Source organism: Panthera uncia, chromosome D4, assembly GCF_023721935.1.
Source record: "Panthera uncia isolate 11264 chromosome D4, Puncia_PCG_1.0, whole genome shotgun sequence".
NCBI lineage: Eukaryota > Metazoa > Chordata > Mammalia > Carnivora > Felidae > Panthera > Panthera uncia.
The window spans coordinates 70,303,286-70,322,404 of NC_064807.1; the positions used below are offsets into that span (position 1 = coordinate 70,303,286).

The following is a 19,119-nucleotide window of genomic DNA, read 5'->3' on the forward strand; positions in this document are numbered from 1 at the left end:
TCAGAACCCTGCAAGAGAAGGGAGAGAAACAGGACTGACTGGTTCCCATCCTAGCCCATTCCTAACCTTCCCTCCCCTGGGCTTGGCACCCCACCCACCCACCAACACCCTCCTGCTCTCCCAACTGTGCAACTCCCACTTCCCTCACACTCAGGCCCTCTGAATAGAGCTCCTCCACTCTTTCCTCCCCAAAGCACCTTGGATAACAATTCAATGTAATTCAGCACATGTAACCAATGAGAGACTGAATCTATAAACAGACAATGGCCAGACCATATACAAAAATAGAACGCTGACCCACAATCTGCAGCCATCAGTCCAGGAAGTCAAACCACAACCTCTGTAGCTGTAAGTCCCAAATTGGTCAGGATTTAATCAATAACAGCCGGCTCCCCTAACTGTTGCCCTCACTTCAAACTTAGGACCAATCAGAGAAAGCCAAATATACTCCCGTAACCAATCACGAACAACGCCTGCTGTTAGTAAAGCCACCGCCAGCTTCTCCATGCCAACAGCCTCTGACTCGGACACACCGGAAGCCTTCCCCTTCCCCTTTGATCCACTATCAAGCTTTTATACACCTCTGCCTGTTTTTGAGTCTGATAAATGTAAGTGATGCCGGCTGACTCTACTGCTATAATAGCAAACTCTATATAAAGAGCCCTCGCCTGTTCTCATTTGGGTGGGCTTCGTTTACTTTCATACCAAACTCCTAATACAGGCCACGATCTCTACTCACATGGAGCTCTTAGTCTAGTAAACAACTACACTGCAATATGGTATCAGTGTGTAGAGTAAGGGTACCATATAAATACATACACAAGTGTTAGAGTATACCATACAAGTATGGTACACAGGGACAGGCAGGGTACCGCTGGTGCTGCAAGGGAACTGGACAACTTCCCGGGGGGGGGGGGGGGGGACAACTGGGCTGGTTTTGAAATATGAATAGCACTCACTAAGTAGACAGCTCGGGAGGAAGGAAGGGCAGTTCTCTATTCTTCTCCCTCCCTCCCCTCTCAGAGACTAAGCTTTCCCACTTGTAGCCCAATTTTGCTTTTTGACATGATCCATTAAATACCTCATTTATTTTTTAATTTTCAGTGTCTCCCTCTCTACGGAATGATACCCTTCATTCTAAATCGTGCTTGTGTCTTCTTTACCACCACCAGCCAGCCGAATGCTATCTTCTCTTTCCTTCTTTTTTTTTTAAGTTTTATTTATTTAAGTAATCTCTACATGCCATGTGGGTCTCGAACTCACAACCCGAGATTGAGAGTCGCATGCTCCTCCCACTGAGCCAGCCAGACACCCCTCCTTCTAATTTCTTTGAAGCGTATCCTTTTTTTTCTAATTTTTTAAGTGTTTATTTATTTTTGAGAGAGAGACACACAGCATGAGTGGGGGAGGGGCAGAGAGAGAGGGAGACACAGAATCCAAAGCAGGCCCCAGGCTCTGAGCTGTCAGCACAGAGCCCAACACAGGGTTCAAACCCGTGAGCTGTGAGATCATGACCTGAGCCGAAGTCAGACACTTAACCGACTGAGCCACCCAGGTGCCCCCCTTTGAAGAATATCTTTACGAGCCAACGGATGTCTCCGCACTCCCTCGAGCTCTCTGCATCTAGCTCTCAGCCTCACTGCTCTACTCTTGTTAACCTCAAGGCTTCAACTGACCACCAAGTCTCCATCACTGGCACACACCTATCATCCACAGTCTTAACGCCCTATTGAGTTCAACCTCTCCAGAAGCCCTAACATCACCTCAAATTCAGGAATCCAAAATGACTTATCTTTCTTCCCAAACCTTCTTCCTCCTCCTACAGAACCATATATCTAAGTTCACGCAGTTCCCAAACCTTAGTGTCTCCTTTCTCTTCTGTTCTCTTGCACCTTAATGTCTGTTAGGTCCTTCCGTTCCATTTCTACTTCATTATCTCCATTCAGTCTCCTTCTCCTGCTGTCTTTACAGTGGGGCCAGTCCTCAGAAATTCCAGGCCAGCTATTACAACTTCCTCAGTGCCTCTAAGCCTCCAGTCATGCCCCACATTGTCCACTGGAAGGAAACATGCCCTTAGTAAAACCAGATTCTTCACATTTGGAAATGAAGAAGGATGCCTACATAGGGAGAGGAGGCTCAGCGGGGCAACCCTGACTTCCATTTCCCGAAACTCACCCAATAGTAGCCTTTAAGGATGACCTTAGGTAGTAATTTTGTTCCACTGTCTTAGCCCAGTCACTTGATGGGACCATGCTGGAGCATTTCCTAGGCTAGAGAATCTTCACACAGGTTCTGAAATTGGCCCCAAGCATCTACAAGTTTGTCTGCACTCTGCCACATGCACAAAGTCCGGGAAGGAAGTTAGAAAGCCTACCAGAATACCTGATGTACCAAAATGGCCATCCCAGAAGGTTAAGCCATCAAGAGAAATGTCCACCAGCGATAGTAAAAGTTGTAGTAAAAGTAAAAAGGTAAAGAGAATTTGGGGGAACAGGAGTCGGAGCCACAAAATCCCCCCATATCTCCCTTCGTGGAAGTTCCCTTCCACCTTAGGATGAATGGTTTTACTAAGAAAGCTGGAGGGTTTTCTTATTCTCACTTTTTATGTCACTCCCTATACGGAAACCTCCAATTACTTCCAATGGCTTCCCAGCACCCAGGAACAGCTAAGTCTAAATCCCTGGGTCTGCCAGTTAAGGTGCTCAGGCTTCTGCTGAATTCAATCTGCTTTTCCACCTCAATTTCCCACCCATCTTCTACATTCCAGTCAGACTGAAATCACAGGCCCCATGCTTTTATACCTCCGTGTGAATCCTCACATTGTCCCTTCCATGTAGAATTCATTCGTTCAATACGTATTTATGGAGAGCTGACTGTACCCTCTGCTATGAGCTGGAACGCCTTTTCCCTCATCTTCACATACCCAAATATTACCAAGCCTTGTTTGCCCAGTTCAACAGTCCTCTCATCCATGATGCCACCAGATTCCCCAAGCTAGAATTAATCTTGCTCTCCTCTGACCACCTACACCTTCTCGGAGCACTTAGGGCAGTCTGCCTTCCGTTACTGTTACTTGGGTAAACACCACCGCCCTTAAGGGTTCGAATCCTCTGTGTAACTCGCACCACGTGTTCCATACGTTCCAATTGTCTGGAAATGGTTGACTTGCTTGTCTGTGGCCTCCAGAATACGAGCTCAATGAGGGCCAGCGCAAGGACATCACATCCTGCACAGGGAAACTATTCAAGGCCCCGGTGTTGGATGAATGACTTGGTTAAGGAATGCTTTATTCCTGTAAACTTCCTTGCACTTCTTTCTCACCACATTAGCATCTGGGTCTTCATTAAGGTGAAAAAAAATTAAAAGGCAGAAAGAAAATTGCTTGGGGTAAAGAATTTGTCGTGCAAAAGCCACAGCAGGGCAGGAAGCGTGACAGTGCAGCCGGAACGCCCTTCCGCGCCCTTCCACACCGGGCGCGGCTCTCCCCTGGGGCTCGCGCTCCCGCTTACCCCCGCCTCGCCCCAGGTCCCCGGGCGCCGAGGGCGAGGCAGTCTGCGACAGGTTCCCCCACCCCCCACCCCCCCGCCCCCCGGCGGCCCGGGGCGAGGGCGGGGAGCCCCTCCTCCGTCCTTTTGCCCGCCTTCCCGAGCCCCAACGGCCGGAGGGGGCCCCGCTGCGCTCCACGCCCCGGCACCGCGCCCGCCCGGCCCGGGGGCGGGGAAGCGTCCGGGGCGCGCCCGGCGTCGTCGAGGGCCCAGAGAGGCACCCAGCCGGCGCCCCTGCGCCTTGCCCGTCCCTCGCCTGCACTCACCGTCGGCGCCCCGCGCTCCGCTCGCGCCACGGGCCAGGCCGAGCAGCAGCAGGAGCGGCAGCAGGCGGCGAGGCGGGCGGCCCGCGCCCCGGGGCCCCCGGCCCATGCCGCCGCCGCCGCCGCGTCCCTCCTGGCGCGCCCGCGACTCCTCCCGCGGCCCCGAGGCGCCGAGATAAGGCGGCGGGCGCCGCGGGGAGGGGGCCGGCCGGCCGCTTCCGGCGCCGCGCAGGGCGCGGAGAGCGCCGCGGGGTCCCGAGGAGGGCGCGGGCCCTCCCCCCACCGCGCGGCCTGCGCGCTCTGCGCGCCCGCCAGACGTTCGTTTGCTACGCGCCCCTCACTTCCCCGTGCACCTGCTGCGCGCCTGGCGCGAGGTGGCCCGGGGAACACAGCGGTCAGAGAGACACGGTCCGCGCGGAGGTTCCGCAACTGGGAACAGATATCCAGCACACAATGACATAGCTGACCCTAGAGTCCCGGACCGTGCCAGGAGGAAACGTCTGCCGTACTTCAAGCGTAGGAAACGAACTGGAGATCTGAACCTGCCTGGGGATCAGGGTGGCACCCCGGGTGGCAGCGGAAGAGGGGTGAGAGGCAGAAGGAGCGGGAATCTTCGAGGAGGGGAAAAGAGACCTGGGGTGAAGTGGCTGGCACTCCAAGGGCAAGGTGAGAGGGCAAGAAGCCAAGTACCCAATCCACCCAAGCGCGGCAAACAACCAGGTGACAAGATTACACCAGGCAACCGAGCTGTGGTGGGGGAGGAGCTAACAGGAGTTCCTACTGCACCCAGGATATTCAGCCTGGGGCGTCGGAAGGCTTCTTGACGAAGTAAGCTAAGGCTGAAAAGGATGTGGGAGGGGAATCCAAGCGGTAAGATGGGCAAATGCTGAGACACAGGGACTTGAGAGTGTATTCTAGAAATGGGGAGGACCTCCTTAGAGTAGGAACAGATGGTTGGAGAGAGGCATTAAAGCTGCAGAGATAAAATTGACCTCATAAACCAAGGAAAGGAGGTTGCTCAGAAGCTGTAACAGGGTTTTAAGCAGAGAGTGACCTCATCAGGAAAGGCTCCCATGTCTGCTCTGTGGGACTGGGACAAGGGAGGCGGGCAGACCAGTCTGGGGCTGCTGCAGGAATCCAGGCATGAGAGGACAAGTCCAGGAGCAGGGTATTGGCAATGAGAAGTAGCAAATCAGAGTGGTATTGGGTGGAATCCACTGGATTTTGTGACCAGTAGAATATGAAGGAAAGGAAAGAGAAATTAACAGATGTCGCCTAAATTTCTGGTTTGGGCAGCTGGGTTGATGATGGTGGTGGGAGTCACTGAGATTGAGACCCAAAGGGAATATTTGCAAGTTGGGGTAGGGAGAGGCTGCAGGGTGGGGGAAATAAGTTCCAGTTTGAAGGCTTCGAGCTTGTTATGCCTGTCCAAGAGCAGGGCCCCCCACTCCTAAACCCATATCTTCACGTGCTTTCTCTACCATGAGCCTGCTCTAAATCTAACCACCCATGAACACACCCATATAAGGGCCAAACTTGTTGCGTAGCCTTAAAAAGAAGTAGTTAAAAATAAACTGCCTAGGCTCTTTTGCAGCAGGCTTTCTTGCTAATTATTTTTTTGTGAAGCAAAGATAAGAGCATACTTTGGGGAGTAGTAGATGGGCAGTGGGGATACTGTGGTCTGTCCTCTATAATTTAGACAAAAGTTCTGCTAAGGTTAACTCTTCATGAACTTTGAAATCATGTAATTGCTTCCACAAAGATACACTCATTTATGACCTTTTTAAACCAACCTATACTTCTTCTCTGCCATGTCCTGCAGAGTAAATAAATACAATTACATATATTTGTGTATATGTGTCTGTATGTATACATATATTTATTAATTGATGATATCAGGAAAAATAGTACAAAACTTGGAAATGGGCAAGTTTACTGGGTCTTTTCAGTGAGGTGTTGGGTGTTGTCTGGTAACCTTTCCAGATGTTACCTAATTCTATTAGGTATTAGGTAGACTTTCTATTGAGTAATCTCATCACACCTAACAGACATCTATATATATGTATATGTATATATATGTATATATGTATGTATATGTATATATATATGTATATGTATATATATGTATATATGTATGTATATGTACATACATATACATAAATTCTTCAAATTTTCCTCTGAACCTTGATATCTTACTAGTTGGCCTTTAAAAAAAAAATTTTTTTTTAATGTTTATTTACTTTTGAGAGAGAGACAGTGCAAGTGGGGGAGGGGCAGAGAGAGGGAGACGCAGGATCGAAGCAGGCTCCAGGCTCTGAGCTGTCAGCACAGAGCCCAGTGTGGGACTGGAACTCACAAACCGCACCGTGGGATCATGACCTGAGCCAAAGTCAGGGGCTTAACCTACTGAGCCACCCAGGCGCCCCACTAGTTCTCCTTTGAAGTCAACATCTCGCTCAGTCCCTCATGAGTTAATTAGTTGAATAAAATCTTAGGTTTTCTTTTTATATTTATGTGATTCGTGTTTTTAATATTTTGAAAAGTTTATACTAGCACAATCCATGTCATTCATATTCCACATTAGATTTGTGGCTCCCATCAGTTATTTTGTTGGCTCATTTTGTTGCTTTCAAGCAAATTTTTTTTTTGTAAAAAGAATTACTTCTTACCCAATAGTGAGTTCATGGAATCACAAAATGAAAAATAATCTCCTGGTCGATATGTGTCACTAGAATTAAAACAGAATATTAAACTAGCATTAAATTTGCAGCAGTGGGATTATTGCTGAGAAAATATTTAGCTTAAGAAAAATATTCTGCTTTTAAGAGAACATAGCCAACACGCAACACCTTCTTAAAGAAATTTGGAGAGAGCTCTTTTTGTCCATATCTAGATTTTTATAACTTCATCAAAAACCTTTTGACTTTTGGGACGCCTGGGTGGCTCAGTCGGTTAAGCATCCAACTTCAAGGTTTGTGGGTTTTGTCAGGCTCTGTGCTGACAGCTCAGAGCCTGGAGCCTGCTTTGGATTCTGTGTCTCCCTCTCTCTCTCTGTGACCCTCTCCTGCTCACACTCTGTCTCTCTCTCTCAAAAATAAATAAAAACATTAAAAAAAAAAAAAAAAAACCTCTGGACTTTTGGTTTCAAGATGGCATTGTAAGCCCTGAAAGTTCTCTCTCCCCCACCTTCCCAAACCCTAGTAAAGTGGTCAAAGATACACACACACACACACACACACACAATTAAATATGCAACAATGCTTTCAAACAAGAAAGGATGACATCAACAAACCAGATAGCTTTGAGGAATGTATTGGGTTACATTTGCCACATGATCTCCACAAAAATATCCACCAAAAGAGATAGGAGGTAGGGTGAAAAAAATAAAAATACATACCATTTAAAAATAATTATAGGTACACTTCAAGTTATTATTTGTACATATTAATATAATGTGCAGATTTTATAACGTTTTAAGATTCAATTGAGAATGACTATGTAGAAATTGTTGAAAAAGATGGAGAGTACACTTCTTACCAAATCAAAGCATTTTATTCTCCTCATCTGTGTACATGCTGCATACAGGCTGCTCACCACCATCAGCTCCTTCTTTAGGCTTCAGGCTTCCCAAATCCCAGCTACCTGGCTCTCCAAAACACTGTCAATTTCCACACTTAAAAAAAAAAAAAAACCGTTTTATTTTTTAAAGATTTTATTTTTAAGTAATCTCTACATCCAACGTGGGGCTCTAACAACCCCAAGATGGACAGTCACATGCTCTACCGACTGAGCCAGCCAGGCACCCCAAAAAATCATTTTAAACTTCATTTTTTAAAAAGACTTTTATAGTAATTTACTCATCAGAGGGCCTTTGTATAGTTAGACAAATGCTTGAATCCCAGCTAAAATATTGAGACTACTGACCAATATCTGAAGTGTTTTTAAGGGACCTCAAACAGGCATACAAGATGAAGAGAGCTTCTTAAAGGGACTCCTTGCAGGACAAAATTATTCTACTCTTTGGAAGCACAGGAAAGAAGTTTCTGATAGTTCTAGAATTGCTAATTTGATCCTGTCTCCATCACCAAAGTTAAGAAATTTTGAAGTCTATCTTTAATGTATCTTGCTGCACAATTGAAACATTCAACGACAACTTGTACACCATGTTCAAAGCATCATTATTCACAATAGCTAAAGGGTTGAGACAACCCAAATATCCATGGAGAAACAAAATGTCGTATATTCATACAATGGAATATCACTCAGTCTTAAAAAGGAAGAAAACTCTGACATGTGCCTCAATATCAATGAATCTTGATGACACAATGCTAAGTGAAATAGGCCACTTTTATAGGGATGAATATTGTATGATTTCATTCATATGAGGTACTTAGAGTAGCCAAATTTCTAGAGACCAAAAGTAAAAGGGTAGTTGTCCGGGGTTGAGGGTAGAGGGGAACAGGGAATTTGTGTTTAATGGGTAGAGGGTTTCGGTTTTACAAGATGAAAACAGTTCTGTGGCTGATGGTGGATATGGGTGCACAGCAATGTGAATGTACTTAATGCCACTGAACTGTACGTTTCAAAATGATTACAATCTTTTTTTTTTTGTCAGTGGCAAAAAAAAATTAGATGCCAGTTTTTATTTTACCAGACAAGAACTAACACGTAGGCCTTTCCAAATCAGTTTTGGATCCTGGTAACTCTATGTGGGATTAGAATTATAGGAAAGCTCCCTGGAAAAGCCCCATCCCCCCATCGACATAAGTGGATGGGATCCCAAGAGACTCCTGAGTGGACTGGGAAACAGCCAGGGTGTGGGAAGGAGGAAGACAGGCAAATAGAAAGGGAACACTGGTCCACCATCTCTAGGGTTTTTCCTCAGGCTCCCCTTCGCTATGTCTGCTTCCAATGTAAAGTTTGGGGTTTGCCCAGTGGATGCTCCTCTGGGTACACGGCCAGAAGGAGAAGGGGACATGGAGGTTGGGTACCAAATATTCTGGAACTCTTCTGGAAAAATCCCTTGCTTGACCGACCAGAAGGGATGTACTGCTTTTCCTACAGTTTGGCTTGGGAACACCACCAGCACGTTTGCAAATGTTAAGTGAAGTGCTTATAGGCTTGTTTTAGGAATGGCTTAAATATCCTATTGTAATGAGTTTGATATACTCTGGCACTGAACTTCTTGCTTGAAGTTTGCATTAACAGGAATGATTCTAATGTTTGAAGAAAAGAAAACCACATGCCCAAAAGGGTGTCCCGTGGGCCAACTCCCCAAGCGGGAGCTTAATACCTAATCTAATTGCAGTTTCAACCTCCCCCCAAAATGTAGTCTCAATGGGTCAGTCAGGAATTTTCCCAGAAGAGCCAATGAATCTGTAGCATGAGCCCTCTCCACCTCCAAAGGAAGATGAGGTAATCTGCATGATAAGATCCCTTGCTCTTTCCCCTAAGGAAAAGTGACTTTGGGGTGCCTGGGTGGCTCAGCCAGTTGAACATCTGACTCTTGGTTTCCACTCAGGGCATGGTTTCGCCTTTCATGAGTTCGAGCCCCGCACTGGGCTCCGCGGCTGACAGTGTGAAGCCTGCTTGGGATTCTCTCTCTGCCCCTCCCCTTCTCGTGCTCTCTCTCTCTCAAAATAAATAAATATAACTTAAAAAAAAAAAAAAAGCAACCTTGCCTGAGACAATCCTGTCCTTTTACTAATAACTTTCTTGCCCCACCCTCCTTCCCATAAAACCCTTCCATTTTGTGCAAGTCCTCAGAGTTCTTCTGGACTTGCTAGATGGGATGCTGCCCAATTCATGAATCACTTAATGAAGCCAATTAAATCTTCAAATTTACTTGCCTGAATTTTGTTTAACATTTTAAATTATGCTGATTGAAAACTGTGTTTGAAACAGATAAAAGTGGGGACACCTGGGTGGCTCAGTCTGGCTCTTGATTTTGGCTCAGGTCATGATCCCATGGTTCGTGGGTTCAAGCCCTGAGTTGGGCTCTACCCTGACAGCAAGGAGCCTGCTTGGGATTCTCTCTCTGCCCCTCGCCCCACAACGCACATGCACGCATGTGCTCTCTCTCTCTCTCAAAATAAACTTTAAAAAATAAATAAAAGAAGCAGATAAAAGTGAATCCCTCTATATCACCCCACTGTACATCCACACACAGCTACCCTAGCTGACAAGATATCTGAGAACACCAGAAAGCCACCTTGACCTTGAAAGGAGCCACATTGACCTTCCCAGAACAGAGGTGTCATCTCAAGCAGATGTGTGGAGACTGATAACAGGGACCTGTCTCTGGAGAAATGCCCCTGCTGCTGGCTGTCTCTTAAGTCAAGCAAAGGTAGACTTCTAGACTTCTTCTTGGATGCTCAGGGACTCCCAGACCCCTCGTTGCCATGTAAGGAACAGCAGGATTATTCTGCCCTCTCTAACACGTCTCTCCCTCCCTCCAAACAGGCGCACAAACCATACACTCAGCCTGGAGTTAGTTTGTGGAACTTGGGTAGCAAATACATTATTTGCTGCTGCACACGGGTGGGCTGGAACCAGGGCTATCAGACACACAGCCCACCCAAAATGCCAGTGTTCTTACAAAAGCAAAATAAGCATGGGTTGGGGGGCACCTACTGGACCAGCAGGTTAAGCTTTGACTCTGCTCAGGTCATGAGCTCACAGTTCACGAGTTGGAGCCCTGCATCGGGCTCTGTGCTGACTGCGCAGAGCCTGCTTGGGATTCTCTCTCTCCCTCTTTTTCTGCCCCACTCTCTATCTCTCAAAATAAATAAATAAACGTTAAAAAAAAAAAAACAAAACCTTGGAAGATTATCCATTCCAAATTGTACTTAAAAAAAAACAACAACAAAAAACAAAAACCATGGGGCGCCTGGGTGGCTCAGTCAGTTGAGCCTCCGACTTCAGCTCAGGTCATGATCTCCCGGCTCATTGCTGTCAGCCTGTCAGCACCAAGCCTGCTTCGGATCCTCTGTCCCCCTCTCTCTGCCTCTCCCCCGACTTGCGCTCTCCCCAAAAATAAATAAATATTTAAAAACAAAACAAAACAAAACATGGGTGGGAAGAGATGGCTCAGGAAAGCAGGGAAGGCCCCTGGCAGAGCAATGCCCTTCCCTCTCGCCTCCCACAGGCACTTGCTCTCCAGTGGGACTCAGATTCCCCGTGATCCCACCAGCAGAAGCTGGAGGAGCACATCCGTGGATTTGGGAACCAACTCCAGACCCTCTAACAGACTGAAGTTCACATTCCAGTATTTGTCCATCCTCCCCTTGACCTCGGTGAGACTGGGGCTCTGTCACCCCGTCTGTCACACACACACATGTGCAGGCCCCCACAGAGTCACCTGCTTCACTTGAGGAAGCCTCAGCTGTCGGTCTGTTTGTTCCACAAACCCGGAAAGGAAGCCTGCTGACAGCCCATTTCCGGACCCAGGATCAGCCCCAGGACCCTGCGCAGCCACCCACAGCCCTAAGGAGAAGTAGGGCACGCCCAGCATCGACAAACACAATTGCGGAGGAAGCCCACGACAGATTTTGTGTGATAAAGAGCAGCTGACGGTGAAACCCAGATCACTGACCTTGGCAAATTGTTCAACCTTCAAAATATAAACACTTTATTCTCTGATTTTGCAATGCACTTAGCTACAAGTTTACTCGGTTTCTTTGCTTTTTTTTACGTCCTAGGTCTTCCTCTCTCTCCTCCCCCTCCTCTTCTTTAAACTTCTTCTGGTACATCTTTGAGCATGTCTTTCAGAAAGTTTTACTGGATAGTCAACTTTCTGAATGTTTGCACGTCCAACTATGTCTTGATTTTGCTTTCAAAATTCGATTGTAGATTAACTGAGTATAGAATTCTGAAATCAAAATGATTAAAAGGTAGTTTAACGGGGTCTGGAATTTTCCCTTGAAATTTAGCCTTCTAGCTTTAGTGTTGCAGATGAGAACCCCAGGCTAATTTGGTGATCAGCTCCTTCTAGGTGATGTGTCTCCCTGACCCCACCCCCCGACCCCCCACCACGAATTTTAGGGATTTTTCTCCTTCTCCTTGGAATTCAGAAATGTCATGCAGATGTAGTTTTTCATTATTCTTACCTAGTACTCGTTGGACCTTTTTATTTTGTGATTTGAGCCTTTCTTTGGCAGAGACTTTTTTTTCTTTTGATTCTTTGATTATTTCATTCTCTCAATTCTTTTCACGTATATCCTTTCTGGGATTTATGGTAGGCAATTTCTAAAAGTGTGCCTCTAGCCTCCATGATCCATGTCTGCTTTGGCTTTATCCACTGAATGTGGGAGACCAGCCTATCTCACTAATTCTACCTGAGACCACCCTGAGGTCACTCTGTTCACTAATTTGACCTTCATCCATACCCGTTCTGCTCTTCAGTCCATCTGTTGAAATTTTTTTTAATAATTTTTTTTTAAGTTCCATGCCCATTGTGGGCTTGAACTCACAACCCTGAGATCAAGAGTCACATGCTCTACCGACTGAGCCAGCCAGGCGCCCCTGTCGAAATATTTTTTTATTTCAGCAATCATGCTTTTAATTTCCAAGAACTCTGTTTCTTTTTTTTTTTTTAATTTTTTTTTTAACGTTTATTCATCTTTGAGAGACAGAGACAGAGCATGAGCAGAGAAGGGGCAGAGAGAGGGAGACACAGAATCCGAAGCAGGCTCCAGGCTCGTAGCTGTCAGCCCAGAGCCCGACGTGGGGCTCGAACCCATGAACCGTGAGATCACGACCTGAGCCGAAGTCGGACGCCCAACCGACTGAGCCACCCAGGCGCCCCCTCTGTTTCTTTTTTATAAAAATGGTTTTTATTTCTGTAGATGTGATAGCATCTTGAATTCCCTTTAGTATACCAACTATCGTATTTTAAAGTTCTTTTCTTTCCTGATTAACTCTGTTTCATCAGGAGGTTGTTCACTGACTTGTAGTTCAAGGACTCTTCTGCTGGTTTTCCTCAGTTGTTTCATGATTTTTGACTGTTATTTTTTCCAAGGGAATCTTGTCTATTTAGAATTAGAGATTTGGATATACTTCCTCTGTCCTGGTGAGAATTTCTGCTTGCTTGTTTTTTGTTTTTTAAGAGTTTTATTTTTTTAAGTAGGCTCCACACCCAATGTGGGGCTTGAACTCATGACCCCAAGATCCAAAGTCATGTGTTCTACAGACTGAGCCTGCCAGGAGCCCCAGGAATCTGTGCTTTCTTAGGAGTAAGTGAAGATTTGGTTACAGTGGTCCTAGCTCCAGTGGTCTTGGGGGTGGAAGGGGAAACTGCTACTTTCTCTGGCTCTAGTGCCTTCTCTGGGAGCCTCTTGTATCATGCATGACTCTTGATTCTCATCTATCTATATCTATATAATATGATATAATCTATATATATTATATAGATTATAAAATTATTATAAATATATATAAAATATAATTTTTGTCAAATTGGTTTCCATACATCATCTTTTTAAAATTTGTTTTAACATTTATTTATGTTTGAGAGAGACAGACAGACAGACAGACAGTGTGAGTGGGGGAGGGGCAGAGAGAGGGAGACGCAGAATCTGAAACAGGCTTCAGACTCTGAGCTGTTAGCACAGAACCCGACACAGGGCTCGAACCCACGAACCACGAGATCATGACCTGAGCCAAAGTCACACGCTTAACTGACTGAACCACCCGGCTGCCCCTCATGACTCTCCTCTTATTTGGTAAGCAATAAGCTTTACTCCAAAGTTTCACTTGAGGAAAAAATTTTAAACTTGCCACTTCAAAGCACGGATGTTTACAGCTCATGAATTAGTTACCATCGTCATACCAGTTCCTTCTCCTGGTCCCTGCTGTCTCTGCACTTGGAGCTATTCTGGAGTTTTAAACAGAAAGTACACTTTTTTGGAGATCCTCTCTCTCTGCCTTTATGGGGGTGTAGGTACATTGGCTCTTTCACATTTTTATTAATCTGATCACATCTGCTTTATATCTGTCACAAATCATTTCTATATTGGTGGTCTGACAACTCCCTGCCTGGATTGCCAGTGCTTTCAAGTGATTCCTTTTTTCTCCCCCTCACCTAAAAAAATTGAGATATAATTTACACTCAGTGAAACACACAAATACTAAGTTTACATTTCTACTTCTGAAAGTCCCCCTGTAAAGTACTTTTAGCACTCACGTGTCTGTCTTTCTCATGGACTATAAGTTGCTCAAGGGCATGGCAAGTGCTTTGTTAACCAGCTATCCTTGTCTCTGGCAACTCCTGGTACCTAGTATGTGTTCTACATATTTGGGGAAGGAAGGAAGGAGTGGAGTCAGTCACTGTCAGTCCTGTGTTGTCAGTGGGTGTTAATATTCACCTCAGCTGCACATCCTTGGAGCAGGCCAATGTGGAAAAGCTTCAGATTACTCATCTCCCGACATGTCTAATTTCCTGTTCATTCAAGGGCTCAGTGGTTTCTAGACGATATATCCCCAGGTGACTGTCTCCCAAACTGTCTCCAGGATTCTGAGACACCTCGCGTTGTACTGACTTGCTCACACAGTTGCTTTAAAATGGATATGAGTGAGAAACTTTGAATCTGTGCCAAAGTGGGTAATGGAAAAGAAAGCATGTATTATCCAGTTCAAAAGATTTCTTATGCTTTGATTTTCCCTGGCAGGTTTTTGGAATCAACCCTGCGCACTCACAGATAATTTTTAAATCAAATTATTCTTTCTCATCATGGTAGCTTCTTAAACTCGATTTGCCAATATCAGCCACAATGTTGGGCTGACAGGCCAGGAATCGTAGATGCTCACATGTCATGTGAGGTTGTCACATATCATCTAAGTTGCACCCACTGCACCTGCTCAAACAGGATAACTTACCAACTCACCAGCTGCTGTTAAAGTTCTTCTTTCCCAGGTCCCTCTCCCTCATAGCCCTGCTGTGTACTGTTTAAGAGACTTTTTGTTCGAGGGACTTTAAATTATCCAAAATGTTGAAATCAAAACTGGAATTTATTGGCTCCCATAACCTAAAATATTCACAAACAGATCTGACCCAAGGTCATCACCAAACTGAAACAGTGCTCCTGGAATCCAGTTTGTCCTCTTGGCTCTGCTTGCTCCTCAGTTTCTCCCTGACAATCATAACGTGGTTCTTGCCATAGAAGTTCTTAAATCCTCTCAGCTTCAAACTCAGTGGACAGAGAAAGCTTCTCTTCCCCAAGAGTGACACAAAAGCCTTGAGCCTGTTTACGGCTGGGGACAAGTACCCTTAGCTAAACCAACCACGCCATCTTACCGGATAATAGGGCCAATAGTTAGCCTGGAGCCACCGGGGCTCACCCTGAGTGTGGGGTCAACCACATCCAAATCCCAAAGACCGAGCTGGAGAGGAGTGAGTGGTTCCTGATGGAAATACAGAGAAATATTTTATCAGCAGGAAAGAGGGTGCAAGTCACAAAAACAGCAGGTGTGATAATAGCTTATGAGCATACTGGCTATTCTGAATCACTCTCTTCTCAATTTAGTGAACATGCATTTCCATGAATCCTAACTCATTTGAGCTCGCCTCCCTTTCCATATGATATTCGAGGGTGTGGCTTTGAATCTCTTATCATTCTCTTATCATTGGCAAATCGAGTTTAAGAAGTAGCTACCATGATGAGAAAGAATAATTTGATATAAAAATTATCTGTGAGTGTGGAGAGTTTATTCCAAAACCCTGAAGTAACCTTAAGTAACTCCTTTTGGTTTCGTTTGATTGATTGATTGATTTTTATTTTTACATTTAAGTAGGCTCCACGCTCAACGTGGGGCTTCAACTCACAAGATTGATCTCTCTGAGATCAAGAGTCGCATGTTCTACTGAGGGAGCCAGCCAGGTGCCCCTGTTGTTGTTGTTGTTGTTGCTTTAAACTGTATCTACTCAAGGAGTTATTTATATCCAAAGCTGAACACAATACTCTGAGAATAGTCTGACTAGTGTAGAATCAAGTGGCTCTTTCCCCCCAGGTGCTGATAGTAGATCCTTGTAATACACTCAAATTTTGTATAACTCAGGTATACAACCTTAAATGCACACCCATCACACTTTACCTTTTCAGATGCAGTCCATTGTGTGTACCCTCTGGTAAAGGGGTAGAAAGATCCTCTGGTCTTTTAGAATGTGATGACTTCTGGGGCGCTTGGGTGGCTCAGTGGGTTGAGCATCCAACTTTGGCTCAGGTCATGATCTCGTGGTTCCTGGGTTGGAGTCCTGCATTGGGCTCCATGCTAACAGCTCAGAGCCTGGAACCTACTTTGGATTCTGTTTCTCCCTCTTTCTCTCTGCCCATTTCCCGCTCACGCTCCATCTCTCTATCTCTCAAAAATAAATAAACATTGGCTTTCTGGAAACCAACTCTCCACTTCCCCGAAGAATAATGAGGCTGAAGTCACCTTAGGCTGGCTCCCAGGACCTCTCTAGGGTGGGAGGTACTAGGCAAGGAGAATCCATAGTCTCCTTAAACCACACACTATATTTGTAGCCTCTGCAAAGAGGTAGGAAGGACTGGAAGGCATATACACCAACCTAGTTTTCAAGAAGCATTTGTCTGGCTGCAACAAAGACCTATGGGGGCCTCAAAAAAGGGGCTTCTGGTCTCCAAGATTAGGAAAGGTATCATTAAGAAGGCCTTCAAGCAAGACCCTAAAAGACAGGTATGTTTTCAACAGGTGAAAATGGGGTCCCAAGAGGGAACACAAGATAGAAAAGGGCTTTTGTCTAAAAAAATCTACACATGAATAAATTTGCTGGGCGTCTGGGTGGCTTGTCAGTTAAGTGTCCAACTCTTGATATCAGCTCAGGTCACAGTCTCACGGTTCCTGAGATCAAGTTCTGCATCGGGCATTGTGCTGACAGCATGGAGCCTGCTCGGGATTCTCTCTCTCTGCTCCTCCCCTGCTCCCATGCTCTCTCTCTCTAAATAAATTAACAAATGAATATTTTTTTAAAAAAGAAATTTGCTGGGGAATGGAGGTGTCTGATTTGTCATGGACATACAAAAGAAAGGCATACATTAAAATGAAGCTAAAAGGAAAATTCTGCCTATTCCCAGCCCTAAGCCTTCATGCTGTCACTTCCCTAGGAAATGTCTCCAAGTCAGGATACTCTTTAATTGTAGTAAGAGGAGTCCCCATCCTGAACCCTGCTTTTCAGAGGACCCTGCATGTTACAGTCGTAGTCTTAAAAATTAAATTTTTTTAAAGATTTTTTTAAAGTAATCTCTACATTCAACACGGGGCTCAAACTTAGAACCCCAAGATCAAGAGTTGCATGCTCTACCAACTGAGCCAGCAAGGCATGCCCCAAGTTAAATTTATTAATGTACAAAATAGCATTTCATCATCTAATCATAAAAATAATATGTGTAAATTATGGATTTTTTTTTTTAATGAACAGTCTTAATGAACAGTCTTTATTAGACTCAGACCAGAGTCTGAGAGTCTTGAGGACCTTTGTCTATTTGTCAGTTTTCTTCTCAACCTTCTTTCAGGCCTGTTTCATTAATCTTGTGAGCTGCTCTTCCTTCAGATAATGGATTGTGGCCTTCTTCCTCTTCTTCGGGGTGGCTGTCATCGCCTGGTTCTTCCAGCCAGCCTTGAGAGCCAGGTGCCTGGTTCAGGCAAACTTTCCTGCAGGCTACTGACGTACAACCTTGAGGGAAGCAGGAACTGACCCTCTGCTTCTTCTTGTTGTAGGGCAGTGGGGCCCATTGAACACCTTGAGGTGCTTAGGGCAGCCTGGCCTCCCTTGGTATTGGAGACAGCCTGCCTCGCACCTTCATAAAGAATAACTGGAGGGGGCGCCTGGGTGGCGCAGTCGGTTAAGCGTCCGACTTCAGCCAGGTCACGATCTCATGGTCCGTGAGTTCGAGCCCCGCGTCAGGCTCTGGGCTGATGGCTCAGAGCCTGGAGCCTGTTTCCGATTCTGTGTCTCCCTCTCTCTCTGTCCCTCCCCCGTTCATGCTCTGTCTCTCTCTGTCCCAAAAATCAATAAACGTTGAAAAAAAAAATTAAAAAAAAAAAAAAAAAAAAAGAATAACTGGAGGCAAAGAAGTGGTAGCGGCCAAAGGATGGGCTGGTGATCATTCTCTTGCAGAAAGAGACCAGGTACTTTAACTTGTTTCTGTAGAAATTGCCAGATATGTTGATGCTTTCACAGCAAGTGACCATTACCTCCTGGCCCAGTGGTACCTGTTTGGCCACAATGGCTGCCAGGCGCCCTGGGAGATGCCTGGGCCATGGAGCACCAGGACCTGCCCTCTGCCATCTTCCGTGGCCTCCTGGGAAAGTGGAATGTTTTAATACAGAGAAATTTTAAAGAAGAAAAGAAAGACTTGGCATGAACATTAAAATTATCTTATTGAAAGTCACACAAAGTGCCCTCTCACTCAGGATCCTACTCTTAGCATTGGCATAAGCACTCCATAACTCTAAACATCGACCCCGTGATCAACCCTGTCCAGACTTAGGAAATGCCTCTCCGCTTCTCATGCTCCATATTCCTAAACAAGAGGCAGTATCTTCCAAATGCTTTGAAAGTTTCTCACTGTATCACTGTTGACTTAAGATGTAGACGCTTCAAACTACAGGAAGGACTGAAAACTGAAAGTACATCAAAAGGAGAGAAGACAGATTCGCTACCTTATAAATCCCTTCTCTGGGACGGTACAAATGTCAGATTCTGACGTGATGAGGTACCATTTCCCAGTAGTGGTCATTGCCCACGTTGGGTTTTTTTTTCATGTTTTATCCAATTCTTGGCTCTAAAGATATTTGGAGATTTGCAGTTTCTGCACAGTTTTGCTTATGATGGCTGACAAAATATTTTGCAACATTACCAGTTCATATGACTTTTAAATTTGTAAATATATAGATCTAGATCCAATGTATATGAACCACGATACCAGTTCTTTATGTTGGTAACAAAATGAATACTGATGGCTAGAATCGTGAATAGTTTCGTTTTTATAAAAATATTTAATAAGATTTAACCAAATCTTTAACATTAAAAGTCAGCTTTATTTAAGTGATTTTGACTTAAAATATTGATACTGACTAATCATAATTTGAATTTTATTCTTAATTTTAACAGGATTTTGAATATAACATATATTAAATGCTGTACCCTGGGAACACAATTTAAAAAAGATTTTTAATCCTGCAGGATTAAATCTGGCCCACCACCTGTTTTTGTTTTGTAAATAAAGTTTTATTCGAACACAGCTATACTGCTCATCGTTTACATGTTGTCTGTGGCTGCTTTCATGTTACAG

The 19,119-nt window shown here is 45.0% G+C and overlaps 1 protein-coding gene and 1 long non-coding RNA gene across 10 annotated transcripts in view; one reads left to right on the top strand and one right to left on the bottom strand.

Annotated features, from left to right (window-relative positions):
• The window catches only part of SUSD1 (sushi domain containing 1), a 282,806-nt gene extending 265,168 nt beyond the window's left edge, over nt 1–17,638 (bottom strand). Inside the window, exons 1-4 of one of the 9 annotated variants that reach the window (XM_049636130.1) lie at nt 15,899–17,638; nt 15,102–15,208; nt 14,173–14,361; nt 7,346–7,481 (exon numbers count right to left, since the gene is read on the bottom strand). Coding sequence is in view for 3 of the 9 variants with exons in the window: in XM_049636099.1 (XP_049492056.1) it covers nt 3,812–3,917 (106 nt within the window). In the remaining 6 variants the exon portion in view is untranslated. Of the gene's footprint in view, nt 1–3,811; nt 4,142–7,345; nt 7,482–14,172 lie in introns of those variants that run through there. The other 8 variants (XM_049636149.1, XM_049636122.1, XM_049636139.1 and 5 more) reach the window with 8 other exon arrangements.
• LOC125927059 (uncharacterized) overlaps nt 1–19,119 on the top strand; it is a 187,645-nt gene that overhangs the window by 119,362 nt on the left and 49,164 nt on the right. The window lies entirely within an intron of this gene.